The sequence below is a fragment of the Panicum hallii genome, chromosome 6, assembly GCF_002211085.1.
Source record: "Panicum hallii strain FIL2 chromosome 6, PHallii_v3.1, whole genome shotgun sequence".
Lineage (NCBI taxonomy): Eukaryota > Viridiplantae > Streptophyta > Magnoliopsida > Poales > Poaceae > Panicum > Panicum hallii.
Genome location: NC_038047.1, coordinates 9,013,679 through 9,041,664, shown reverse-complemented (window position 1 = coordinate 9,041,664; position 27,986 = coordinate 9,013,679). Strand labels below are relative to the sequence as shown.

The following is a 27,986-nucleotide window of genomic DNA, read 5'->3' as shown; positions in this document are numbered from 1 at the left end:
ATAAAATCTAAGCATTTCATCAACATATAATAAGGGTACTCGAATTTCTAAGAAATTGAGCAGTAAAGAATCGAAACTTTTACGCAGAGCTACACATAGGACATACAACCTAAGTTCAAAAATTCAGCCACAACACATGCATATAACATGAGATACAAATAAAACACTTATTTCATAATATTTAATCTACATCAGAAAATACACACATACAGCTCAAACTCCCTATATAAAAGTAGTCAAATTTAACTCAAGGATTCAAACAAAATTGGTTTGGCATTTTTCTGAATTTTCTACATATTTTTGAAGTTCACAGCTTTTGAATTGGGGGGAGTTCTGGAATCTTGCAAGGACATCCTTGAAACTTTTGAAATCCTTTCAATCAGGTCCTTAGCTCGTCGGGGAAGAAGAGCAGGAGCAGCACCGGCCAAATTCCGGCGAGGGAAGCGATGGGGGGTGGAGGAGGAGTGGTCAGAGAGCATTAGGAGCTCAAGGTGCACCTTCAGGGGGTCTTGGGAAGGGAAGGGGATGACCGGAGGTGGGGTTCCCACGGTGGCTGAGGCGGCGGCACGGAGGAGCTCGTCGACGAGGAGCTTCCCAGCGAGAAAGGCAGCCAAGCTTGGGTCTGATAGCTGCAGCAGGAGGAGAGGGAGCTACTGAATTGGTTGGATCGATGGGAGGTAGGGCGGAAGGACGGGCTCGACAAGAACAGAAGCTCACCGGCGAGGAGGTAGCGACGGCGAGGTGGTTCCGGTGGCTGGGGTGCTGGAGGGTGGTGAAGAAGCTGCTGGGAAGCTTCTGCGGAATGATGTAGTGCTGCTGGTGCTCTTGGCGGACGCGGAGGGGCTCTGTGGCGGTAAGTCGACAGTGAGGCCGAGCGGCGGCAGAGCTTGAGCTTGCCAGCGCTGTGGGAGACGATGTTCGGGCACGGGAGAATGAAATTGGATGGGCTGGGGAGCACTAGTGGGTTGTCGTGATGCTGCAGGAGTATTGGATCAGGGTTGAGAGGCGGCAACAGCGGCTGTCGACGGCGAGAAGTGGTTGCGGCGGAGGTCCGGCGAGGAGCTACGCTCGGGGAAAGGAATTGCCGTGGAAGAGAAGCGCGTGAGTGAGTAAAGGAGATCGTGGAGCAGCTGTGGAGCAGGTTATAAGGTCGAGAGGGGTGCTGCGCGTGTGAGCAGGAGCTGGCGACGGCGGTGGCGAGGTGGCGGTTAGCAGTGAGCTCGGGTGGTCGTGGCGCTCGCGGAAGAGGGCAGCAGGGGAGGGGAGCAAGGCTGGGGAAGGGAAAGAGCGACGCGTGGAGTCCGCCCGAGCAGGAGGTGGCCCAGGGGAGGAGCTAGAGCGGCGGTGGGCGGCGCTGACAGCTGGCGGCAGAGCAGGGGAACAGAGAAACAGAGGGGCGCCAGAGAAAGAAGAAAGAGAGGAGGGGGTCCGGGGGAATGGTTTGCAAAATTACAAAAATCCTAGGGGCTTATTAGTAAACCATAATTTCCCATAAATCTAGGGCTCAAACAAGAATATGACCCAAAATGAGAGTTGTACAACTTTTCAAGCTCTACAACTTTATTTTAGAATTCAACTTCAAAAACTCAAAGGGTACAGCTTTATTTAAAAACTTTGGACTCAAATCAAACTTTCCATAGTATTTGTCCTTAGTTAGATAAATTTCATATAACTTTGGACTTAATTGGAAGTTCAGGTAATGTAATGATGACAAATATTTTTACACTTTGACCCCTAGTAACTTTGAAAGTTACTTTTGTAATTCCAAAACTTTTTATATAAAAGGACTTGTACTTTTGTAAAATTACATAAACACACTTATTTTCATAACTTTACACAAATTTTCACACAATTCAACACATACATTTCAAATTAAACTCTTGGGTAAATACATTTTTTTACAGGGTTTAAAGTAAGTAAAATGTGTTTGCAAAACAACCCTTCACCTATTCTAAAGTTACCTCCCATCCAATTACATTTTACAAAAACAACCCTAGTTTTTCCGTAATTATAAAAAATACCCCTTTTACTTGCATTTAAGTTTTTAAAAGCTTCACATAAACACACACAAGCTTTACACTAACAAGCACATACTTCACACTAACAAATAATGTGCCTAGTTTACAAGTACTTGAACTGTCACAGGTACTGGATTGCCAATGGCGCAATCGACTCGTCCTCTACTCCTACTCTTTCTCAGATTCGAGCAAGGAGCATGAGTGCGAGCCCAGCCATACGACCTCAGCAGGACACTTCACGCCATTAGATACAGGCACTCTAGGTTATTCCTTCTTTATCCGTCGTTCGTTGATTATTACATACCTTTTCTTTGCATTACTGTAACATTGGGGTGAAAACTGTGCAGAGCCGGCTGGAAGAAGAGATGAGGAAACGACAGGAGTTGGAGCAAAGGATGACTGATGTACCTACTTACATGTAGAGTCTTAGCGCTGCAACGGGTGTACCTCCGCCAGCTTCTCTGTTCGCGCAACCTCCACCACCTGATCTGTACTCTACTCCTGTGAGTGGGGATAAGTTGTATTTATGTATGATCATCATTTATCTTGTCTCACATGCAATCTCTTCTCCTCTGTGTAGAGACAATCGGCGGCATCAAATGATCCGCATGCTACGCTATCTCCAAATCAGGCAACTCCAAATCAGCCATCTCGAAATCTTCGTATGTGACATTGGAAAGACTTGTTGGCGATGGCAAAGAGACTAGTTGTTGTAAAACTTGTATTGCACTCTGTAGACTTGGCATTTGAGAACCTTTATCGTTGTTAACTCTTGTGTGGTAAACTTGTGTATGTGATTTTAGTTGTGTGATGATGAGACTTTGGTAAATTTAGTTGTGTGACGATAAGACTTGGGTGAATTTGGTTGTGTATGTGAAATTTCAAATAATATGCCTGTGTGAATATGTGCCTGTGTAAAATGGAGGCTCCCCATCCGGGGACGGAGAAAAAACAAAATAAAATCTTTAAAAAAATACACTGCTGAGTGTAGAGGAAAGGCACTCGGCAAAGTGACCTAAACTTTGCCGTGTGCCAAGGGCAGACACTCGGCAAAGTGACCTAGTCTTTGCCGAGCGCCACGTCCCAGTCACTCGGCAAAGAGCCTAGTCTTTGCCGAGTACCAACTCAAGGGCACTCGGCAAAGACGCCGTCACGGCCCCAAACGGCGTCACGGCTACTTTCTTTTGCCGAGTGCCATCCCGGACACTCGGCAAAGCCTTTGCCGAGTGCCCGACAAAAGGCACTCGGCAAAGACGTCTTTGCCGACAAAATCGCTGCCGAGAGTCCTTTTCCGAGTGTTACACTCGGCAAAGCCTTTGCCAAGTATAATTGGGGCTTTGCCGAGTGTCCTAGACACTCGGCAAAGGGCCTGAATCCGGTAGCGTCGACGCGGTGTATCTAAAACCCTGTCGTTCATCTATATTGGCATCTTTCTAATCACTTATAAATCTGCATCATTTTTATTTGTACTCTCAGCGTGTTCATTTATGTGGTCATCCCCTCTCACGGATAAATGTGTGCCATTTCTTCTTGTGCTCTCCAGATCTCTCCGGAGGCTAATTAATGGAAAGTCAGATGGCGGCGTCACCTCGCTTCACTTGGCAGCCCTTCATGGCCATGCTGAGAGTGTGCAGTTGCTATTAGATCTTGGAGCTTCGGTCTCTGAGGTCACAGTCAATGATGGTTCAACTATTGACCTCATTGGTAAGTATTAAAGAGAAATGGCCAATGTGAACCTGATTCAGTTTGTCATGGAACTTTGACCATCAGTTTGGCATGTAATTGTGGATGACAAGTTGATTTTTCCTGACTTTTTTAATATGATCCTAGATTAACTAATTCCTTCATGCAGGTTCAGGTAGCACTCCTCTCCATTACGCGGCATGTGGTGGAAGTGCTGTCTGCTGCCAAGTATGACGGCTAACTTTTATATTTCATGAGAATTTAAGCAATATGCCAACTCCCATTTACTGATTTCTGCTAAACAGCTCAAACTTGTTTAGTGTCTGTCCATGTTTCTCTTTGCGAGTTTTCGGGGTTTGGCAGTTCAAACTTGTTTAGTGTCTGTCCATGTTTCTCTTTGCTTCTGTGTTTCTTGTCATGTAATATGCATGCAGTCCTCGTGGAGAAGAACTGTTTGTGTACATGACTCGTTCGTCTACTTATATGTGTTCGTCTACTTATATGTGAAGTATATACCATCTGCGAAGGGGTACTTGGGCCAGAATACGCCGTCGAGAGCAAATACTGGTGCGAAGATGCCAAGGTTGCACGAGGCCATGCAATTATATTATAAGTCACGACATAAATCATATTATAAGTCACGACATAAATTATATTATAAGTGAACTGTGAGTATAATGTGTTTCAGTATTAATAAAGGATTTATTAGATTCTTTTTTTTAGAAAAAGAAAGAAACTACGACTTACAATATGGTTGAAACTAAGGGGGCATTTGGTAAAACGGGAGAGGCCACTCCCTGCTGATAGAAAAAAAAGTCTTACAAGGGAAATAAAGAAATTATACTAGATAATCTAGCCAAATTTACTGTTTGACCTAACCATGGCAAACTCATATTTTTAGCAAAAAATTAATATTTTAATAATGATACGTGCCAAACTAATTTTTCAAGAAGTATCCCTTTTGGACAGACCAAGGCTGATCGGTCCAAATGCATCGACATGACTGAGCCGCCACATTGGCGTGGCACGCCAAACTAATTCAGATTATACTTCTTGTCATGGATATTGACCCTGCCTTGCGTCAGCTGTACCCATTGCCCTAGTGGCAACCGGCCATGATCATGGAAGTCTCCCTCAGATAATACAGACCTTATGAGGCTGAAAAGAAAAGGTGGGAGCTCTCCATCTCATGGTTATTATTAAGTGCTACATCAGAGCTCAGATTAGGGGAGTAATCCTAAAAATATATGGCTCTAATGGAGGACCATTCCAAGTTGTTTACACAACGCCGTGGCAGCACCTTAATCATGGAGACATTCCCAGGGTCTGCTAAGAATGGATCCCATTGACCGATTACTAGCTGTATTTCTTCGAAACAATCCTAGGATCGACCGCTTTACATTCAAAGAGCTAAGTACCACCACCGGCACAGACTGTCAAATATTTTTTTTAAAAAGATCAAATATTGCCTACAATTAATTTTTCAACGCATCTTCACGTGGTTGCTAGATTAGAGATTTTATTTTATGAAACACATTTTACATACAAACAACTCATAAACACCCACGCATACTCACCCCTATAAATATGTGCACGTGCATGTATTCTATCCTTATGAACAACTTAGATATAGCTTGAGTCGTCATATCAAATTATTATAGCTTAGTACTGGGCGAGATCAAGTTCCACCACACACAAGGAACCTTACCTAGGTAAAGATATGCTCAATTCACCTGCTAGATTGATGGAAACAAGCATTAGGTCACGTGACAGCCATTATACATGTTATCCCTGTCTACATGAACCACGTCCCTGTACTCATTCGCTTGCTGGATTAGAGATTGATAGAAACGAGCATCAAGTCACGTGCGTGACAGCCATTATACATCACTATAGAAAATAATTTGTAAGCGTGCCTTTTTTTTTTAAGGAGCGGCCGGAAATGTGATCCACTCGTACAAACAGAGATTATTAATGTAGCTTTCGATCCGTCCTAGGAATAGTATTTTTAGGGCTGGGTGGCAGGACGATCCGTCTTTGGAAATAGCCATCATTTTTAGTGCTATTCAAAAGTGGATGATGGCCTTACCCATCCGTGGAAATAACGGCTATTTCTAGGGACCGTTCGCCCTGTAGCTCGGGCCGAGCTACAGGGCGAGCCGCCCCTAGAAATTAGTTTTCAGGGGCAGGTCACACCCCCTACCTACTCCTAGAAAAGTTTTCCATAAACCTCATATTTTCTACTATCTTAGCCCTAATTTTTTATATATTTATAGTTCATTATAACTTAAGTAGAAGTTTCATTTTTGTATTTTTGCTATATTCTACGATTAAATGAACTTTCTGCATCAAAAAAGAAAAATCAGTAGTAATACGTAAAGGAGGTCCAAACTTTCCGTAAATTGGCGTCGCATCATAGTTTAGCTGTGTAACATTATCATAAAAGATTCAAAACGTTCTACATAGAGTAGACTGTACATTCTTCATAAACTCATCAACTTCCCACATTAATATCTTATATAACTCAAACCACACATTTAGGTTTCCACGGTCTTAACCCTATATATACATATATATACATATATATATTGAAATATGCCTGGCTCAATTTTCTCTAAATTTATATTTTTCTATAACCTTAGTGCAAAAGTTTTATTTTTTTATATGTTTTGCTATATCCTACTATTTGAATGAATTTTTAGTAAAAAATGATTAACAGGGGCGGGTAACGTCACCACCCATTTCAACTCTCCTTGCGCTCCAGTGACTCCGCCACCCAGTCTCTCGTGGCCGCGCCCTCCGCCAACCGCCCTCTCCACGGCTGTCCTCCCCGCGCGACGCCTCCCCATGCAGCTGCCCACCCCGCGGCGACGCCCTCCCCGTAGTTGTCCTCCCCCCGCGCAGCACCCTCCCCGTGGCCATCCTCCCCGCGCCGCGCACTCCTCGCGACCGCCCTCCCCACAGCGGTGCCCTCCCTGCGGCTGTCCTCCCAGCGTGGCGCCCTCCCTGTGCAGCCACGCACCCCGCTATGGTGCCCTCCTCGTAGCCGCCCTCCCCGCAGAAGTTCTGTCCCCACGCGGCCACTGTCTAAAAATTCCGAAACAAATTGCCAATTTTTTGGCGGACTAGATTTTGTTTCCAGGGGCGGGCCATGCCATCAACCGTCCCTGAAAAGTGATTTGCAGGGTCGGGTCATGCCATCACCCGCTATTTTTAGGGACGGATCATGCCGTCCCTACTACAGGAGCAGACATATTACCCGCTTCTGCAAATAATTATTTGTAGCTGCAAAATGCAGGAGCGGTAGAGCATGCGCCCCTGCAAATACCATTTCAACCAGCCCTAAAAACCATTTTTGTGACTGCATGCGTCTCTATCTACATTAACCACGACCGTGTACTCATGTGAGCTGTGTTCAAAAGATACGTATGTGCGCTGTATATGCAAGTGCATGGAGGGCTTGGTCTCACTACTATAGATCTCTTCATTCATCTTTGATATTTGTCCCGGCTGCTGTTGGATCCGGGACTAATAAAGATTTTAGTAACGGGTCCAACAGCTAAGGCCGGGGGAAGAAGAGAGGGGTCTTTTATTCCGGTTGAAACCTACCTTTAGTCATGGTTGGAGGGTCCAACCAGGACAAAAGGCTGCGATACCCTTTTAGTTCCGGACGAAGTCTACAGCCGGGACAAAAGACGAGCCGCCGATGCATGATCTCTTTTATTTTAATTTCATTCTCTGACTCCCTCTCCCTCCCTCCTTATCTTCACCACTCAGTCACTCTCCCCACACTTATCCTCTCCCCTCTCCTGAAGCATCCCCTCATCCGAGGTGACTTAAATGTGATATAAAAATCAGTCCCAGGAGGCTGATACACATTTATTACATCAGATGGTACATTACCGTACAAACCTCCGAGGAGGCGGACACTCGAAACAAACGATAATCAGTAATAAAACAGCTATGGTGATACACCAAAGCACGACCCACATGGGATCCAGCTCGGGCTCAGAGTAACACGCTAGCAGAAGCATCTTGCGGAGGGCTAACACCACAGGCAAGGTTGGGTGCGGATGCAACCTTTACTCGACGTCTTCAACAACGAAGTTCGGGTCTTCCTCTGAAGAAAACCTCAAATATATATATATCGGGTGAGTACAAAGGTACTCAACAAGTCCAACCACACCCACGGAGGGGAAATAATAAAGATTATGCACGGGTTTGTCAAGGATGAGGCTAGGGTTCATTTGCGATAAAGCGAGGTTTTACACATGCAAGGGTTCATTTAATAAAAGAGTTTTCTCAAGACAGTTTTTTTATAGTAATCGAATAATAAGTGGGGTTGATCCTACACAAAGGATTCCAAGTTTTAATGCTACCGGACTCCACGTCCTGAGCGTCCTGAGCCTCTTGCGTGTTGATGTGGTTGATGCGGGCTCATCCGAAGGACTGCTGGGGCGGCCCCATCAGTTAGTTGTTGTTGCCGGTATTGTTATTGCGGATGGGTACACGATTGGCTCCTGATAAAGCTGGCCTTGGTCCATTCACCGAGTTGGAGAGGGCTGATGCTGCCGTCTTGTTATTGGCATATGGGCAATTGGCAATGAAGTGCCCTGTCTCACGGCAGTTGAAGCATGCTCGGGCATTGCTGCTGGCAATAACTTGGCTTGCATTGCTTTGTGGGGCCTTCATGGTGTTCTGGCTCTTGAACTGTCTAAGCTGGGTGCTGGGGGCTTGAGACCCAGTAGCTTGTGACTGGGTCCTATACTGCATAGGGGCTTGGGACTTAGTCACTGGAGGGCCAAAGTGCCTCGGTTTCCGGAAACGGTCCTGCTGGCGAGCCTTGGTTTCTAGGAACATAGGCTTATTGTCTCTCTTTTCCTCTGCCATGGCTCTCTCGGTGATGATAGCCATGTTCATCAGTGTGTTGAAGTCTGGGTAGATGCATGGGGAAAGCAGCTTCTTAAGTTCTGCATTTAACCCCTTTCTGAACATATCCTGCTTCTTTTCATCCTTGTCTACCTCCTCTGGTGCATAGCGAGCTAGTTCTATGAACTGGTATGTGTACTCCTCAACGGACTTGTTGCCTTGTTGCAGCTCACGGAACTCATCTGCCTTGCGCTTCACGGTGGCTGCTGGGATGTGATAGCGACGGAACTCATCCACAAACTCCTTCCAAGTGATAGTGGAGGCATCCTGAGCAGCTGCACAGTAGTTCTCCCACCAAGCCAAGGCAGTTCCAGTGAGCTGGTGAGCAGCCAAACGGACCTTGTCACGGTCTCCATGCTCAAATGGTTTGAGTTTTCTCTTGATAGTACGCAGCCAAACATCTGCATCCAAGGGGTTGTAGGATCCTGCAAAGGTGGGTGGCTTGGTCCTCAGAAAAGCCGTCAGTTTGTCGTTTGTACTCTGCTCACGGGGTCTTGGGTTGGTGGTGACATTGGTCAAAGCTGCCAGTAGGAGGTTCTGGTTGTTCAATACTTGCACCAGGTCAATGGCCGATGGGGGTGGGGCATGACGTGCTCCTACTTGGCTTTCTCCTCCCTGCTGGCTCACTTCCTGATCTTCTTGATCTTCATGGCCGGGGGCTTATCCTTGCATACCCTGTTGTCTCTCCGCACTCGGAGTGGCATGTGCCTATCTTTGGGGGGTCCTGATGTTACGCCTGGGGGCCATCTGTGGATTAGGCAAAACCCTTATGGGACTTAGATTTGGAATCAAGTGATACTTTATTTGCGTATTTTCGAAAAGGCAGACTCCACCTACTGCCGACAATCGCACAGCCTAACAAGCATCAAGCGCAAATAGTTTTATTTATCACGCTGGGGTACAACACTTGGGAGGGTACAGGTAAAACACGCACTACACGGTCGGGTGCAAAGGGCACAATAGATGGGTGGGCACAACTCTAAGCTTGGGGCCGGGATGGCTTCATCCCCGGGGCACCTCTAAGGCATACTACTCATGGGCGAGTCGTCTTCCGGGGCGGAGTGCACTTCTAGTGGAATGAGTAGCTCTTCCTCGTCGTCCTCGAGGATCTCATTTTCTCGGGGCTGTTCGACAGCTCCTCCTTCTACGGCTGCAGCTGTCCTTTCAGCACCTTCAGGTGGAGCTTGGGGGGTCCCAAAAAGTCCTCCCCATCCTGTGATGGGTGTTCCAATTAGGACTTGGGTCTCCCCGATTGCCGGGACGGGCGTTCCACTGTTGGTCCATTCTTGCATGTGCCGATCCTGGATCTGCCTGAGGCTTTCATGAGCGACGGCTTTGCTACTTATAGCGGCCACGGTCCTTGCTTCGGCTTGAGCCACCCGGATTTGGTGCATCCTCACTGCAAGCTCAGCTTGCTCGGCCCGGTGGGTTTGCTCCCTTAAAATTCGGGCTTGCTCGTCGAAGAGCTTATCCAAGGAGACGAGGTAGGCGACCACATGGTACAAAAGGTCTTCTTGATGGCGGCGCCGTTCCAAGTTCCTCATGCGGGCCTGCCAGACCTGCATCCTGATGACCGGAGGAAAAAGCCTCATTGGTGTGGGAATGAGGTGTTCCTCGAAGATCCGGCACAGGTAACGGAGAGCCTTTCGGATGGCCAAGGGATAGGCATCCCGATGTTGAAATCCTGTGGCAGTCACTCGCCACAGCTCAATGTCGGGGTGGTGGGTGCTTCTGGCGATGGAGAGAACCACCCTACAGCGAAGAGTGCCGAGGTGTTCGTACTCTCTGCTGTAGTACCTTGGGCGCTCGGTAACACCGAGGCGTTCCAGGGAGTTGATCAAAAGGCGGGGAAAACCAGGTTCTTCTTGGCAAACGCCCTGGGTCCACCCATTCTCAGCCATCTGAAAACAAAGGTAGAGTGAACAAGCCTTGCGCACATGGTAGGGTACAAGAAGGATAGATGGTCTTTATTAGGATCGGGTACATTTCCCAAGGATACATTAATACTAGGGTGATAGCTCTAGCTTAGGTACTCTACTCTCCCCAAGGGAATCCTTCCCCGATCCGGTTAGGTCGCTTCTTTGGCGGAAGACATTGCTCCAATACCTCCTCTTTGGTCTGAGTGCTCTTATCCCAATGGGTTTCCTCGGGTTCTCCTTCCAGTAATCTAGCTTCTCTTCTGTGCGCCTTGATACGTTCCCTTTCTTGAGCGTTGCTTCGCCATATGTCTCAGAGAGAGGCTAGGGAACTCTCAGCTTGAGCCTTAGCTTCTATTGCTCTCCTGCATTGAATTTCCAACTCTTGCTCTGCCTTTTCTGCCCTACGGATTTGGTGCTTCAGTTGTTTTGTCTGTTCGCTATAAAGTCGGTCTAGGCCGGTGAGGTAAATGGACAGGTGGGAAACCGTATCTTCTAGTTCTTCTTCTTCCCTCCCTTATCCTCTCATCCGGGCAATCCACGAGCATCCTCTCCCTCCAGCAGGTGGGAAAAATCCCATAGGAGTTCGCTGAAGATGATGCCTATAGACCACGCGTAAGCGTCGCAGGACTTTTCGGGCAGCCTTTCGGTAGGTATCTGGGAACCCAAAGCTAGTGGTGGAGATGAACCAGGGATCCACGTCGGGGTAAAGTGTGCTTTTTCCCACGAAGATCATCAGGTCACACCGAAGGGTCCCTCTGAAGTTGTGCTCCCGGTAGGTGTACTCCGGTGGGTCCACAACTCCGACGCGTCCCAGGCTGAGTAGCAATAACTTCGGAAGGCCAGGCTCTGCGGGGCAGATCCCGTCACTCCATCCATTGTCAGCCATCTGGAATCAGACAAGGGCCAAAGGTAAGTGCCATGTGGAAAGGTGAGCTAAGTGGGGAAAGATCTAGCAGGAAATAGCTTAGAAAATGTCCTCAGTCTTAAGGGTCGCGTCCTACGGCCAACCTACGGCTCTGATACCACCTGAAGCGTCCCCTCATCCGAGGTAACTTAAATGTGATATAAAAATCAGTCCCAGGAGGCTGATACACATTTATTAAATCAGATAGTACATTACCGTACAAACCTCCGAGGAGGCGGACACTCGATACAAACGATAATCAGTAATAAAACAACTATGGTGATACACCAAAGCACGACCCACATGGGATCTAGCTCGGGCTCAGAGTAACACGCAAGCAGAAGCATCTTGCGGAGGGCTAACACCACAGGCAAGGTTGGGTGCGGACGCAACCTTTACTCGACGTCTTCAACAACGAAGTCCGGGTCTTCCTCTGAAGAAAACCACAAATATATATATATATATATATATATCGGGTGAGTACAAAGGTACTCAACAAGTCCAACCACACCCACGGAGGGGAAATAATAAAAATTATGCACGGGTTTGTCAAGGATGAGGCTAGGGTTCATTTGCGATAAAGCGAGGTTTTACACATGCAAGGGTTCATTTAATAAAAGAGTTTTCTCAAGACAGTTTTTTTATAGTAATCGAATAATAAGTGGGGTTGATCCTACACAAAGGATTCCAAGTTTTAATGCTACCGGACTCCACGTCCACAGTAGCTTACTGCACAACTGCCGGGCACTTTCAAAACAACTCACGCCACAAAGCCAATCATCCCAAAATATCTATTGAAGTGACCATGCCGTAATGCGTCCAATACCGTGGACATGGCTATTCGAATAGATTTTTCACTCTGCAGAGGTGGTACACTTTACTCACAAGTAGGGTACCGCACTACGAACACCTTAATGTCGCGGCGGATCCTAACAAAGCCATTACCCACCTTAGCCGAATCTAACTAGCCAACACGGAAGCTACCATGGGGTTAATGACCTATCAACAAGGTCATAACCGGGACATAACTCACACAGATCGTATTCCTTCTCCATGGTCTCCCGTTGCTGACCCGCTCTCCTTTTGGCTAGCAGAACAACTAGTGGGGTTTATGCTAAGCCGTTGCCCACACAACGGTCGAGTGGTTGTACGATAAATGGGTTAGGCAAGATGACACCTCAGTTCATCCTTATATTGACCAGACGGACATCTCCTGACCATGCTCAACCACAAAGGTACAAGCACACTAGTGGCATTTCACACAGAAAACGCCGTCCATCTCGTCAGATCATATCTTTCCTTTATTTTCCCAAAATCCCATTTTATCTTTTACACTTGTACCCTTATTTTTGGTAAAGCGCTTGTGGTCATGGTTCAAAATATAATAAAGGGAATAACAGGTAACAAGCATCTCTAGCAGTACTTAACGTCTAACAGAGCAAATCCTAGGTCATCAAGGGATAGTCATAACAATCAAGGGGTGGCTATCCAACCATGTCTTGCAATAAAATGATGCATTTTATAAAATAGGCCAACAGGTTGCGTTTATAACACTAGGATAAATATGCATCAAAGGATGGGATTGGACTTGCCATTCACAAAGCCTTCCGGGAAGTCCTGATCGAGGTACTGTCCGTCGGGTTCGGGCTCGCGGTACTGGTCCTCGGACTCTTGCTCGCAGTACTGCTCGTCGATGGGTTCTCCCTTGGTCACTTCGTGTGACACCCTAGGTGTCAAATTTGTGTCACATTAGGTATGAAATGTGATGCATGTGTTGATTTGTACAAGATTGGATGTATTTGAAGAAGTAAGACCTTATGTGTAATTTTATAAAAAAAATATGAGTCCTTTTGTGCAAAATGCATGAGTTATAAAAGTAATTTTCAAAAGTTACTAGGGGCCAAATTATAAGAATGCAAGTAATCATGACTTACCTGGAAACTTGCATTAAGGCCCAAAATTATGTGTGTAAATATGTAGCAAGGACAAAATCTTATAAAACTTAAAGTTAGTCCAAAGTTTCAAAATAAAGTTGCATACCAAGAGTTTTGGAGTTCAAACCCTAAAGCAAAGTTGTAGAGCTTGAAAAGTTGTACAACTTTTATTTTGGTCATTTCTTCATTAGAGCCCTGTATCAGTGGGAAATTTAGTTTTACTTTCAGGCCCTTGAAGATTTTACAATTTGCAAACAGGTCCTTGGCGCCTTCAACCTGTCTTCTTCCTCTGGCCGCCTCCCCTGTTCCTCTGTTCCACGCCCGCCGCCGCCGTTCTTCTTTAAACCCCGGCCGTCAGTGCAGCCCCCCTCGCTCCCCCTCACTCCTAGGCACCGCCCTAGGCCTGCCCCTTTGCCCTAGCCCGCCTCCGTGGCACCTCCTCGCGCCTCCAACGCGCCCAGCGCCGCCGCCGGCACTGCCACCTCCACGCCGCCGTGGTGCTCGGCCGTGCGCCCCTCTCCTCCCTTCCTTTTCCTATAAATAGCACCCCCGGGACCTCTGGGAGCTGTTTCCCCACTCCTTTGCGCCTCTCCCACGCTGCAGCACAGCTCCCCACGCCACCGTGCCGCCGCCGCTCCTGCTTCACGCCGGCGGACCTCCTCCGGCTGTCCTTCCTCCTCCCAAGAACGCCAATAGGTGCGCCCGGATGCCCTCTTTCTCCCCACCCTATTCCCCTTGCTAATTAACCACTCCATCGCCGGAATTTGAGATGGAACCGAGCTCCACCGGCCATCCATGGCAGAAGGACCCAATTGTAAAGCCCCAAATCTTTCCAAGGGTCCAAATGAAAGTTTTCAACCCTTCCTTCCTTTCCAATGTGCTGAACTTTGAAAATTCTTAGAAAATCGTAGAAAAATCAAAAAAATGTAAAACTAGTTGGACTTGAATCTTTATTTCAAACTCTATCACTTTTGTTTTATGACCATGCTGTGAAAATAGATAGTTTGTACTGTATTTAGAATAGAAGTAAATAGATGTTTGTTATTTCATGTGAGTGGTATTTTTGACTTGTAAATTCAATAGAGAATTGTAGGAAATTCCAAAAATTACAAAACCAGTTTTGTTTGAAACTAGGTTTTGAACTCTATAACTTCTATTAAGTGAGTTTGATTTGAGACCAAATAGTTTTGAATCAATGTTGAATCTAAGACATGGGAATGTAATATCCTATCCGTAATTCCAATTTTAATCCTATAGGTTAACTATGTGATCATGATTTTTGTTATGCAACCTCCATTGATTAAATATGAAGTGATGTGGAAATTTCAAACTTAATCTTGATTTATAATTTAATTCATATAAGTTGATCAATTCAATTCGCTTTATATAAAAAAAAATAATAGCTAAGTCTATTTAGTAAAACCTATCTAATTAGATCTTTTAGTCAAAATCTTTTAAGTACACAATAAGCTGTGTTTAAGTTTTCAAAACTTTATAACTCTAATTATTTAGGGTTCACATTCAAATTTGAATTTAATTTAAACTTGAATACTTAATTTCTATTTTCAATTAAATTAATGCTTTAGTCATGGGTTAATGCTTATGATTCAAGGCTTAGATTCCTTTTTATACCGTGAGTTCTTGAGCGTTAACCTTTTGGGTTACAACTTTACCGTGAAATGAGATAAAAGTGTGTGCATCCATTGAACTCCATCTTGCATATCATGTAGACTCGATCTCTCCCTCGCTGACGGAAGTTACCAGCTAATCCCGGAACCAGAAGGAGGTTGTTCTGAAAACCCTGAGGACTTCGTCAGGGAATTCTCGGAAGGCCCGAACCAAAGTTCGGACGTTATTAACTTGACTAACCCCAGCCCCACCAGCGAAGGCAAGCCCCGGACATAACCCACTATTTTAATTATACTGCAATCTATATCTATTTACGTATTCTATGCATTAAGTTCTTAGGAATTGCTTGAAACCCTAGTTGAATTCTCCTAGGAACCGATGTATTGAATACTAGTATTTGAGTCCGGCTAGCTGCTATGCTAATAGGGCCGGTAGAAGTCGGGTGATTTCCTGTCACTCGCGCGATATAGGAATTGTAATGTTTACTTTCCTGTTACCACTATAAGGATGCCGGACGGGAGTTTTGAGAGGTATCATGGTTGAGGTGATACCCCGTCTGTGTTGTTGAATTGGATAAGGTCGCAGTGTGTGGTAGTACGGCTTAAGCGTTTGAAAGTACTAGCCACATGCCGTGAATTATGGGTAAGCGGTAAGCCTAGTAGCCAATCGGCCCGAGGAGTGGACATACCTCCCACCACATGTATTTGGTTCTTCTGGTTACTTATGTTCGATTGGGGAAATACGTGTTGCAAGGGCAACCAGGAATACGGGTTTTGTAGTCGCGCTACAGACGTATGTCCTGCACTTTGGGAGTGCGTATGTTCCTGCAGTCGCTTGTGGTGGACCTGTCCACGAGTCGGAATGAAAGGCAAACGGTTGCTTCGGAACTATCGTGGGATGTTCCAAGCGTGTGAGTTAGGTTTACCTTGCAAGGTTGAAAATTCGATTCTGAATCGTCCGCTTCTCACGAAGATTGAGACTGCTTGATCCCTTTACCACATAGAGTAACAAGAGCAATGTTATGATTATTAAAGATGATGTTTGGCTAAAGATCTTACCATGCTTGAGTAGTTATAGGTGCTCACCTAGAATGGATAATCAACTAGAACCTGAAAGGTAAAAGTTGAAATTAAGGATCTACTCTTTGTTGCTTTTCAGCTGAAACTAAACCCAGAACCATTATAAGCTTTCATAAGTCTAGTTATGGGCTAAGTATACCCAATTCCGGGTAAGCCTTGCTGAGTATTAGTATACTCAGCCTTGCTAGTTATATGTTTTGCAGGTAATGTCTTGAAGACCCTACTCTTCCCTTGCCTTGGCCCTGTGCTCTTTCAGAAGATTGGTCCGTGGAATGGGATCCGTCCTCAGCCAACATTGATGGTATCGAGCGATGTCGTGCTCGGGCTTAGCATGACATCCGTTTTAACGACGTATTGTAATTATCACATATGTTTTCCGCTGCTAAAAACCATAGTTTTAACAGTTTGTAATCTTTTCTCTGAATTTGATACTTTGTACCTCTTTTGGATACCCTTGTAATGTAATTTTCTCTGTGATGTAAAATGTGATGGTGATTGTATCTCTGGACTCACCTTCGTGTGAGGTAACCTTATTTGATCCTGTGTATCGGTGGTTTATCGGGACGTTACCCGACAGGCCAATGGATTATACCGTTTGAAGCACGTTGGAGCCCTCTAGAGTGAACTCGCGTACTTGAGCCGGTATAATTCAGGTTGGTTCTGCCACAGCTGGTATCAGAGCTATAAGGTTACTCTGGAGATACATTTTACCTTAAAAATGCTTTCAGTATAAAAGTTTGACCACCAAAAATGTTTGGCAAAACCGCGTTGAATTCGTTAAGGATTGAGCTTAGTACGTAAAGCCCTAGGGTAATGTTTATAAGGGAAATAGAGGTGGCTATAGTATATGTATATAACCCTAACTACCAGCATTACTTTTCCGTCAAAACTTAAATTCATGCACAACCCAACCTTACTTTCTGTAACGACACCTTCGATCGTGAGGTAAGAAGGTAAGGATCCTCAGCCAACTGAGGCAGCTTGGCCTTCCCGTCGGTGATGCGAACCGAACGCTGTTTCTCAAGCAGTGGCCTACTTGAGATGCTGCCAATGTACCAACTTCGGTTGACTACATTGGGAGTATATAGTTAGGTATGGGGTATGAACAGTAACACCCCCGCATTTTGCGGTACCCCCGTGAATACGTTATCTCGATAACGTATGTTAACGTTGTCTGTACGGCGGTAATTGTACAGATGCTGTTTCTATAATGAACAGTAATGAATGGGAATGCTTTCATGACATGCTGGCATGAAAGGTTCATTGGATATATATTGTGGTTTTCTGCAGGTACACTAACCACGAATACGAAACTAGGACGGATAGGGTTTATCGACTAGTTAATAGTGAGAGACGTATGTACTATGCCACCGAAACTAACCACATAAGTCCGAAGATATTCGGCAGTTGTTTTTGGTTTGTGAGGACGAGTAGAATGTGCATGCATAACTCATCATCAAATACATGAATGCAATGTGTGTTTTGGTTCTTCTAAGGAGATGTGGTAGGTTGTTGATCTTTGGTAGGGTTAGCGGGATTCTTGTGGTAGTGTTAGTTAAGTCTCTTAAGTATCTTCCTGCTTTCCAGCCCTTGCTATATCAGAATCCATTGTCTCGTCCTATTTACCTCGTAAGTCTTCAGCAGGGTAAATAAATTTTATCATCCGAATTCTTGTTTCAGATGGTTGGAGCCACACGTGGAACCCCGGAAGGTTTCCGGGCAGATCAATCCAGCAATTCCCAACAACCATCCCTATCACTTTCACATCTAGCCGAGGTTATGGCTCGGCAAACTGAACTTCTCAATCTATTGGTACAAGCACAGCAAAATCAACAACATCAGCAGTCACAAGGTCGTGATGAACCTCTGGTAGCAACCTATCAAGATTTCCTCAGTACTCAGCCCCCGCTGTTCAGCAAAGCGGAGGAGCCCTTGGATGCCGATGCTTGGCTCCGCACCATTGAATCTAAGTTTGCTCTTCTTACGATTCCATGTGCGGACTCCAACAAGGCTCATTTTGCTGCCCAACAATTGAACGGAGCTGCCCGTATCTGGTGGGATAATTATTGTGCTATGCAAACTGATGGCCATGTTATCTCTTGGGAAGAATTCCGGAATGCCTTTAGGGCACATCATATATCTGAAGGGCTGGTGGAACGGAAACTGAATGAGTTCTTGGCACTTACTCAAGGAACCCGCACTGTACTGCAGTATGCACAGGCTTTTAATCACCTGTGTCAGTATGCGGGCTACCATGCTGATAATGATGCCAAGAAGCAAGATCGTTTTTGTCAGGGTTTGAATACTAAGCTCAAGGAACATCTGAATCTTATCAAGGCAAATACTTTCAGCGAGTTGGTCAACATGGCACTGACTCAGGAGGATTGCATTACGGCACACCGTGCCGAAAAGAAGCGTAAGGTCTCCACTGGATCCACGAGCGTTCAACCCTCGTGGTATCAGTTTGATCAGAACGTATTGCCTGAAGCACCACCACGAAATGCTCAGATCGGCAGACTGGTTCTTAGGCCGCCTCAACAGCAAGAAGAGTATCAACCTCCTATACTTGTACAACAACCACAACAATTTGGCCCATGGCCGAATGTTCAACAAGCTCGACAGAAAAGCAACACTCATTGCTGTTTAAAGTGCGGAAGTGCGGATCATCTCCTTAGAAATTGTCCGCAACTCAAGAGACCTAATCAAGGGCAGAGTTCCAGTCAGAATATTCAGAACAAGGGTAAGAGGCCGATGATGCAAGTCCGGTATGGACAAATCAATTTCACTACCCTTGCAGAACTTCCGGATGGAGCTCCTATCATGTCGGGTACATTTTCGGTACACCACAAACCAGTTGTTACGTTATTCGATTCAGGAGCAACCCATAGTTTCATTAGTAACAACTGCAGTACCCGAATAGGACTTGATCTTTGCCCTACTAAGGGGTCATATGTGATCTCTACCCCTGGAGGAAAAATTTCATCTGGCCAAATGGTCAAAAAGGTGCCAATTCAATTGGGTAGCAAGGAAATCAGAACTGATTTGATTCTATTAAACCTAGAGGGTATTGATATTATACTTGGGACAAATTGGATGGCAGAACATAGAGTATTGCTAGACATCTCTTCCCGAGTTATTGAGATTGACTCACCACATCAAGGAGCAACTACTCTCTACCTGCCTCAGCAAGAGTATTTGTACTCTTGTACTTATGCCATCACAGACGTCAAAGTAAAAGATATCCCAGTAGTCTGTGAATATCCCGATGTCTTTCCAGATGACTTGCCTGGGATGCCACCAGACAGAGACATCGAGTTTATTATTGAACTTCAACCTGGCACCGCTCCTATTTCGAAGAGGCCATATCGTATGCCCCCAAACGAATTGGCCGAACTTAAAATTCAACTTCAAGATCTTCTTGATAAAGGATTTATACGCCCAAGTGCGTCACCTTGGGGTTGTCCCGCTCTCTTCGTCAAAAAGAAGGACAATAGCCTAAGGCTATGTGTCGATTATCGTCCACTCAATGCGGTCACCATCAAAAATAAGTACCCTCTTCCCCTCATTGACATATTGTTTGATCAGTTAGCTGGAGCTAAGGTCTTCTCAAAAATTGACTTACGCTCTGGTTATCATCAGATCAAGATTAGGCCTTGCGACATTCCAAAAACGGCCTTCTCAACCAGATATGGACTTTATGAATATCTGGTTATGTCATTTGGGCTCACCAATGCACCGGCATATTTCATGTATCTTATGAATTCAGTCTTTATGCCGGAACTTGACAAAATCGTCGTGGTCTTCATCGACGATATATTCCAAGACTAAAGAAGACCATGCTAATCATCTACGTGTCGTGCTTCAACGACTACGTGATCATCGCCTTTATGCCAAATTCTCGAAATGTGAATTCTGGCTAGATAGTGTGAAATTTTTGGGACACACTATCTCTAGTGAAGGCATATCGGTTGATCCAACTAAAGTTCAGGAAGTTATGGATTGGAAGCCCCCAACTTCAGTCCATCAAATTCGAAGTTTCCTTGGATTGGCAGGATATTATCGCCGATTCATTCCAGACTTCTCCAAGATAGCTAAACCAATGACTGAGCTACTAAAGAAAGAAGTTAAGTTCTGCTGGGATGCTAAGTGTGATGAAGCATTCCACACTTTGAGAAGACTTCTGACAACTGCCCCAGTACTAGCTCAGCCAGATAATATTAAGCCTTTTGATGTCTATTGCGATGCCTCTGGAACTGGCCTTGGTTGTGTTCTTATGCAAAACAACCGAGTCATTGCTTACGCATCCAGAGCACTTCGAAATCATGAGCAAAATTATCCAACTCATGATCTTGAATTGGCAGCGGTTATTCATGCTCTCAAGATATGGAGACATCATCTTATGGTTGCTAAGTGTAACATCTCAAGATATGGAGACATCATCTTATGGGTGCTAAGTGTAACATCATCGCTTACGCCCAAGTGCGTCACCTTGGGGGAGGGGCGCCGGCGGCGGCGCCGATTCCGGCGGCTCCAGGGCACGGCGGCGGCCGGGGGTAGGGGCAAAACGGAGAGGGGGGCAAGGGGAACCGATTCCTCTACTCACCACGAGCTGGGGTGGCGCACCGCGGCCTGCCCACGGTGGCCAGCAGCGGCGGGCGGAGGCGCTTGCGGCGGCGGCGATGCAGGGCCGGGGAGGGGGCTAGGGCGGTGGTGGAGGTTGTGGTGGTGGTGGGGCGCGACGTGGGGGTATTTATAGGCTGGCGAGGGCGGGAAGGAGGGGGGCGCGGTGGAGGCCGGTGAGCTCCGGAGGCGGCCAGTAATGGCGGTGGGGCGGCGGTGGCGCTGAGTCGTCGCCGTGCAGGATGGTCGGTGGTGCGTAGCGGGGAGGGGCGGCCTGGGGATGTGCGGCACAGGGGGGGCGGCCAATGGCGAGGCGCTGCGCGGCGGCCAGATCTGCTCCGCCATGGCTCGCAGGGGCAAGCACGAGCACCGAGGCGGGCAAGGGGGCACGGCGCGCGCAGAGGAGGGGCCGAGTTAGGCAGCGCCAGTGAAGGTCGCCAGTGGGGGGGTGGTGGTGGCCAGGCGCTCGGCGTCGAGCTCTGCTCGGTGTCGTGCTGCGCGTGCAAGGGAAATGAGAGAAGGAGAAGGAAAAAGAAAAAGAGAAAAGGGGAAAAGAGAAACAGGGGGAAAAGGAAGGGAGGGGGGATGCGTCGGCGGAATTCGCGGCGACTGTCGCGAGCGCGGGATTGAGCACGCGGCACGGCACGTGGGTCGAGGAATAGAGAAAGGATGGCGGTTAATTTTGGATGTCAGACGGCGAAACGTCAGGAAACGTTTTGGGCGATTAGGAGCTCGGACGGTAAAAGATTTAGGAACGAGTTGAGCTCGTCGATGAAAAAGTTTTGAAAATTATTTTTAGCGAGTGATTTGTACTATAATTTGAATACAATAAAAACGCCGGCGTTACATCTCCCCACCCTTATCCTCTGGCTGCTCTTCTCATCTCTTCCGCCCTTCCTTCTTGCTCTACCACCGCCTCCCCTCCCTTCGTCCATGCGCACGGGAGCGACGGGGGGCAAGCGGGAGCAGCGGTGCAGGGCCGCGGCGACCAGTGCGAGGCGGGCGTGCGGGACCCGGCGGCCGGCGCGTGGGGCCTTCCCCCGCCGCCCCCTCTCCTTCCTTCCTCTACTGCCTCCTCCCCTCCCTTCTTCCTCGCGAACGGGAGCGGCGGCGGGCAGGAGCGGTTGCGGCCAGCGCGCGGGCGAACTGCCCATCTCCTCCCTTCTTCCTCCTCACGGGAGCAACAGCGGGGCGGCACAGCCAGACCCTCCTCAGCCTAGCCTCAACGGGCGGCGGCGCGGGTGGCCTGGCCAAGCCCCGGCGGGCGGTGCAACCAGATCCCGCTCAGTTTGGCCCCAGCGAGTGGCGGTGTGGATGGATTATTTTTTTCAAATATGTATATGTGGCCGGATTGATTTGTGAATAATTTTGTGGTAGTAACTGATCTTGTGAAGAATTGATTTGTGATTATAATTGATTTTGTGATTGCAATTTGGAGAAATATTTGGAAGCTAGCCCGTGTACGGGAGCCGGCGGGATGATTTTTTTCTGAAAAACTACATTAGCCCTGGTTGAATAGGCGCCGAGACAAAAACATCAAGCACATTAGTCCTAAATAGCTGGTCTTGGTTGAGAAACCAAGACTAAAGCCGGTTCACAAAGCCGGTTCCCAACTGGGACTGATGAAGGGCCGGTTCCCACCTGGGACTGACGAAGGGTTCTGTACTAGTGTCTTGGGATCTTGTCCCAGTGGTCATCCTGACGTGTTGTAGGCTTGTAGCTGCATGCGCAGGATAAACACTTAGCAACGTATAGGATAGTTTATTATTATCTACTCCCTCCATCACATGAAGAGTGCAATTTTAATTTTTCAGATAGATTAGTGGTGGTGTAAAATAACTTTTATGACCTTATTTTTTGACATGCATAGACTTCCTAAAATCATGGACAGGAGATAATTTTGGCATGCGAGATCTGACCACTAAATTAGGCGGTTGTTGGCATTAAATTCCTAGAATTCTCTTTTGTAGGATTTTTTTAAAAAAATGCTAGGATTGCACTCTTCATGAAGATAGAGAGAGTATAGAGTAATTAACTGTTTAACGCGAACCAATAATATATTTATATTAGTATATAATTGCCCCAAAATTATTTCCAAGTTTTCTAGATCATTTTCATTTTTGAAAAGACCTGACGGATTTTATGATTTCTTAAAAAATCCTCTCAAGTGGACAATGGACCTTGCAGTCTCCACTACTATAAAAATGATATTTAGGGACGGTTGAAACTGCATTTGCAGGGGCTGGTAAAGAGGAGCGGGTAACGTATCCACCCTGTAAATGCAAAAAAAATATCCCAGCTAATCAACCACCACCACAAGCCTCCCTACTACAGAAGCATTAACCGGGGTTCGAACCGCTTAACTTAAGCCTTACGCGTACTCTTCTCTCTACCACACTATACAGTCACTTGTGACTCTATGAGGTATGTCATTCTTTTGTATTAACTCTGAAATTGATTTATAGATGCGGGTGACGCAATCACCCGACTCTGGAAATCATTTCTAGGAGCGGGTGATGCCATCACCCACACCTACAATTATTTATTTATTCATTTTTATTTTTATTTTTATACTTTTCTTTGAAAATATAAACATATATTTGTATATACTCACACAAGATATATTTCACATATCTCAAAGTGTTTTTTCAAATGGTTAAAATATCACAATCGCACTACATATGTTCAAATTGCTTTCATATTCACATATACTACATTCATAATATATTGTACAACACATGTATTATAGAGAGATTAAAATTATTTTTTGGACTATTAAATGACCTTGAATGAAAAAGTTATCAACTATAAAATTTTACGTCTATCCTCTCTACAATTTTGATATAAAGTTTAACATCATCCGAGATCATATAAAAAAGTTATGAATTTATTTACGTAAGACCATTTGTAGAGGCGGGTCATACCATCATCTGCCCCTAAAAATTATTTTTGGGGCGGGTGATGCCATCACCCACCCCTAGAAATGGTGGCCGTTTCAAAGGGGCAGATGAGGCCATTACCCGCCCCTAAAGATGTATTTTCAGAGGCGGGTCGGAAGCTACGGTAATCCCGCTCCTTTTGTAGTAGCGGGTTACCTTTTAGCTGTCCCTAGAAAAAAGGAGCGCTTTTACAAATTATTTTTGTAGTAGTGCTTATGGATATGGTATGATTGGTGTCAACATGTGAGTATATATAATCCACTGAACATAAGATGAGCGAGCACCGGAAATGTAGTCATGCGTGAGATTACTCTGTGGTCTCTTGCTGTCCCTTTGAGATCGGAAAACTGACACAAGTGGGTCAATTCCAACAGATAAGGTGCCGAATGCCCATACACGTGTCCGAAAGTTGAAACAAGAGAGTTACAAAACCTAGATAGATTACACTAAAGACAACGCACACGGCTGACACTTTATTTGCTTTCACTGAAAAAACGAGACTCACGCTCACGACCCGACTAAAGACGATGCCAAATCCTTCTCTGGATCCGCCATGATGGAGTGACATATGCGTCAATCTCCGATCCAACGAGACCCACATTTGATTTTAGCTTCTTCCGCCCTGCAAAATACATGCAAATCCCTACAATAATAATCTCTTGTTCGTGTAACATGCATGCGATGGTACACGCACGACGATCCGTAGTAAGGTTGCCTACCAATTTACTAGAGAAGTATGTCGGGCACCATCAAGGAGAAGCAGCAGTCCTTGAAGGCGTCCATGGCGCGGCTGTAGAGGGACACGAGCGCCTCCACGCTCCCGTCGCCCTGGGGGCACAGCGGCAGGATGTAGACGGCGCCGTCCACCGGCTGGTTGCTCGGCATGTACAGGAACTGCCGGCCGCCGCCGAAGTCGAGGTCGTAGAAGGGGATCCTGTACAGGCAGTACACCTCGACGTCCGGGCTCTCCGCCGCGTCGGACATGGGCTCCAGCCCTTCCTCCTCGACGGCCCCGGAGCCGATGAAGTCGATGAACGACCTGAAGTAGGCGTCGTCCACGCGGGCGACCTCCCGGCGGATGAGCTCCGCGGCGCGCCCTAGGGGGCCGGCCAGCAGCTCCCGCGCGGTGGCGGCCGGGTGCGCCCATAGCACGACGTTGCCGGTGTACCCCTGGGGCACCCGCGGGCTCCTCATCCGCGCCCGCCCGTTCACGGCCATGTGCAGCGTCGTCGTGGCCTCGCCGCCGTCGAGCCCCCGCGCCCTGGTCACGCACCGCCAGAGGTGCGCCACCAGGCACTGCATGGTGGTGTACGGACGGAGCGTGGTCGCCGCCGCGGATGCCCGCGACTTGAGGTCGGAGATGAACTCCCTGCTGAAGCGCACCTTGTGCGTCACCACTACGTCGTTGTCGGCGGCGCGCGGCGGGCTCTTCTTCTCGTCGTCGTCGTCGTTATCGTTGGGGACCTTGAACTCGGTGCCGCGGTGGTCGAACTCGACCCGGGGCGGGTGGCGGGGCAGGAAGAAGGACTCCCGGTCGTGCACCGGGACGGGGTCGACGGTGGCGCCGCGGGTGCACTGGCCCCAGGCGAGCAGGCACTGGCACATGGCGAAGCCGTCGCCGACGGCGTGGTGCATGGTGTGGCCGACGACGAGGGAGCCGCACGCGAACCTCGTGACCTGGACCAGCATGAGCTCCTCCGCGCCCTCGCCGCTGGGGTGCAGGCGCCGCGCCGCCGCCGGCTGCAGCAGCAGCGGCATGGCGGCCTCCAGCGCGATGCCGGCCGTCGCCTCGACGAACCGCACACCGGCGTCGTTCAGCAGGAGGGCTCGCCGGCCGGCCGCGGACGACCCGTCCGCGGCGATCAGCCTGCCGGCCCACTCGCGGTACTCGGCCAGGGCCCTCGCGAGCCCCGCCTCGAGGGCGGCGGGGGTCGGGGACGGCGAGTGGAAGCCGTGGATGCTGGACATGTACTCGTCGTGGACCTCGTCGAAGACGGTGAGGGGGATCACGACGTCCACGGCCGGAGTGCTGCCCTCGCCATAGGCGGGTTTGACGACCTTGGATGACTGCACGACGATCTCCATAGCACGGGGGTGGTTGGTGTCGCTGAAAAAGCTAGAACTATACTTGTACGTGTCCTAGCTATGACCCTCCCGATCATGAGCCGCTGTGTTATATAACCGTCAGAGATGCTAAAAGCATATTCTATTGCAGATCACCTAACTCCAACCATGGTTGGCTAACACATCCATATATCGAAGAAACCCTCGTCCAAACAATACTGCCCTAATTCTGCATACCATGTTTCCTTCTGGCAGGAGCACTCGTGTCGTTATCTTTTTGGCTGGTAGTCCCATTGCACTGCCTGGTTGCAACGTAACAGGGATTCGACGTGAGGGATGTACGAGAGAGATGCGCTTGCAGCACGTGGATCACGCTACCTAGCTAGTATGCAGTGCGAATGCATGTGACCCGCGTCAGGACGCTACAAATCATGCAATGCACACCGTGAGGAATGGTGCGGACTATGTGCCCCTTTGGGAGAGCTCCACGAGCGGCTCCAAACCAGGCTCCAGCCGGAGCCAGAGCAGCTCCATCCCAGAAGCCGCACCTGAAACCCCTTTTGCTTACACGGAGGAGAAGCCACGGAACGTGGCTCCACGCGGCTCCGAACGCAGGCCTGCGTCCCCTCGTAAACGTTTGCCATGCATGAACTTTACATTAGTTACGAAGATTTTGCCATCCCCTATTTTTCTCGGACTCAGCACGCACGCATCGCTAAAAATAAAGAACGCTCCTTCCTCTCCCCTTCCTCTCCTGCTGTCTCCCCCTCGCGAAACCAGGGGCGGCAACGCATGAATCCTCTCCGGCGGCCGGCGGCAGTGCGCAGGGAGGGCACTCCAAGCAGCGAAATCAACGTATCCGCGCTGGCGGAGGTCGATCCCGGCATTGGGGGCGGCGGTGGGTCCCCATACGGGTGAGATGGCCCTGCGGCCGGGCGGAGCGGCGGCAACCGGCCAAGGCTCAGTGTACGCACTGCACGCTCCGAGGGGGAGCGGCATGGCCCAGCTCTCCTACGGCCGGCCCGACCGCGTTCGCAGCGGCATGGCCTAGCATCCCGGCCTTCGGTGTGGGCGCAGGCGTGCTCCCTGGAGGGGCGGCCATGGCGGGCAGCAGGTGTCCACCGGATTGGTGGACCAGCAGAGCGGCCGCCGCGACACTCGGGCAGGAGTGGCTCGCTAGCGTGCTGGCTGCAACGACGGCACCGGCTTCGACATCCATTGGGAAACAGGCCACGGTAGGAGAAGCACGGGTAAAATGAAGTGGAGAATACTTCTCAAGATGCCGAGTTTTCCATTGAACAAGCAAAAGATGATTGTTGCCGCAACCATATGCCTCCATAACTTTACCCGTGAGAACAATGCACAAGATAAAAATTTTTGCAGATGTGATTGGGATATACAACAAATCTTGGTTCCCAAAATGCAGGAGATACATCAACTCCAGTCTAATGATCAGTCCATGGATAGATTCCATGATGACCTTGCACGTTCAATCTTTCTTTTTAGATCAACATGAGCATGTATCTATGGTTATATGGTTTATGTAAGAATTGACTCCTTTTGTAAAAATTAATCTACTAATATGAGAAGACAATAATTATTAGCTAATCAATATTTCTATTTATTTATTTTTAATTTTTACATGACTTGAAATTGTAAACTCAGTGCAAACATAAAATTCAGCTACACAAACACGTCAAATAGCTAAGGGCGTATTGAACATTTGACCTCTTCAATCTATTTATGAAAAATAGGGTGAAATCATTTTGCCAAATATTTTTCAAAATAGCTTCAGCTTCATAAAAAAACCGCTCCACCGGAGAAGCTGGAGCTAGAACTGTTTTTGAAGGAGCTGTATCCTTGCCAAGCAACCCCATGTCGCCCGCGTTGTTCTATCACCTCAAGAATTTCGCGTGAGTGTCGGATTTCACTTCGACCATGTATCTGTTTTGAACTTTTGGCCTATATTTCATTGCTTCTTTTTTCTTCCTTCCTCCTTATTTTTTATTTTTCTACTCCTTCGTTCCTTCTAATTTTTTTACAATTTATTTCTTCTAGTTATTCTAGCTTTATTAGAATCCTTTTATTTTTCTATCTAATTATTTTTATTTTCATAGCCCATTCCTTTTTTTTCTTGGGCGAGTCAAGTGAGCTGGATGTAGGCTTTCCCTTTTACCTGTTTCTTACTCTTTTCTAATTTATTTTCCTTTCTTTTACTCTCCAATTTTTATTTTCCTTTTATATTCACTTTATTTCTTTATTACTTCC

General features: G+C 47.4%; 1 protein-coding gene across 1 annotated transcript; it reads right to left on the bottom strand.

The window, feature by feature from the left end:
• Positions 1 to 24,095: 24,095 nt before the first annotated feature.
• On the bottom strand, positions 24,096 to 25,781 carry LOC112897362 (agmatine coumaroyltransferase-2-like). The gene has a single exon (XM_025965648.1). It carries the CDS (start codon positions 25,737 to 25,739, stop codon positions 24,381 to 24,383), a length of 1,359 nt encoding a protein of 452 aa, XP_025821433.1. The 5' UTR covers positions 25,740 to 25,781; the 3' UTR covers positions 24,096 to 24,380.
• Between the last annotated feature and the right edge of the window lie 2,205 nt (positions 25,782 to 27,986).

Coding starts and splice junctions, on each gene's coding strand:
- LOC112897362 (XM_025965648.1), bottom strand. CDS start 25,739: ATGGAGATCGTCGTGCAGTCATCCAAGGTCGTCAAACCCGCCTATGGC.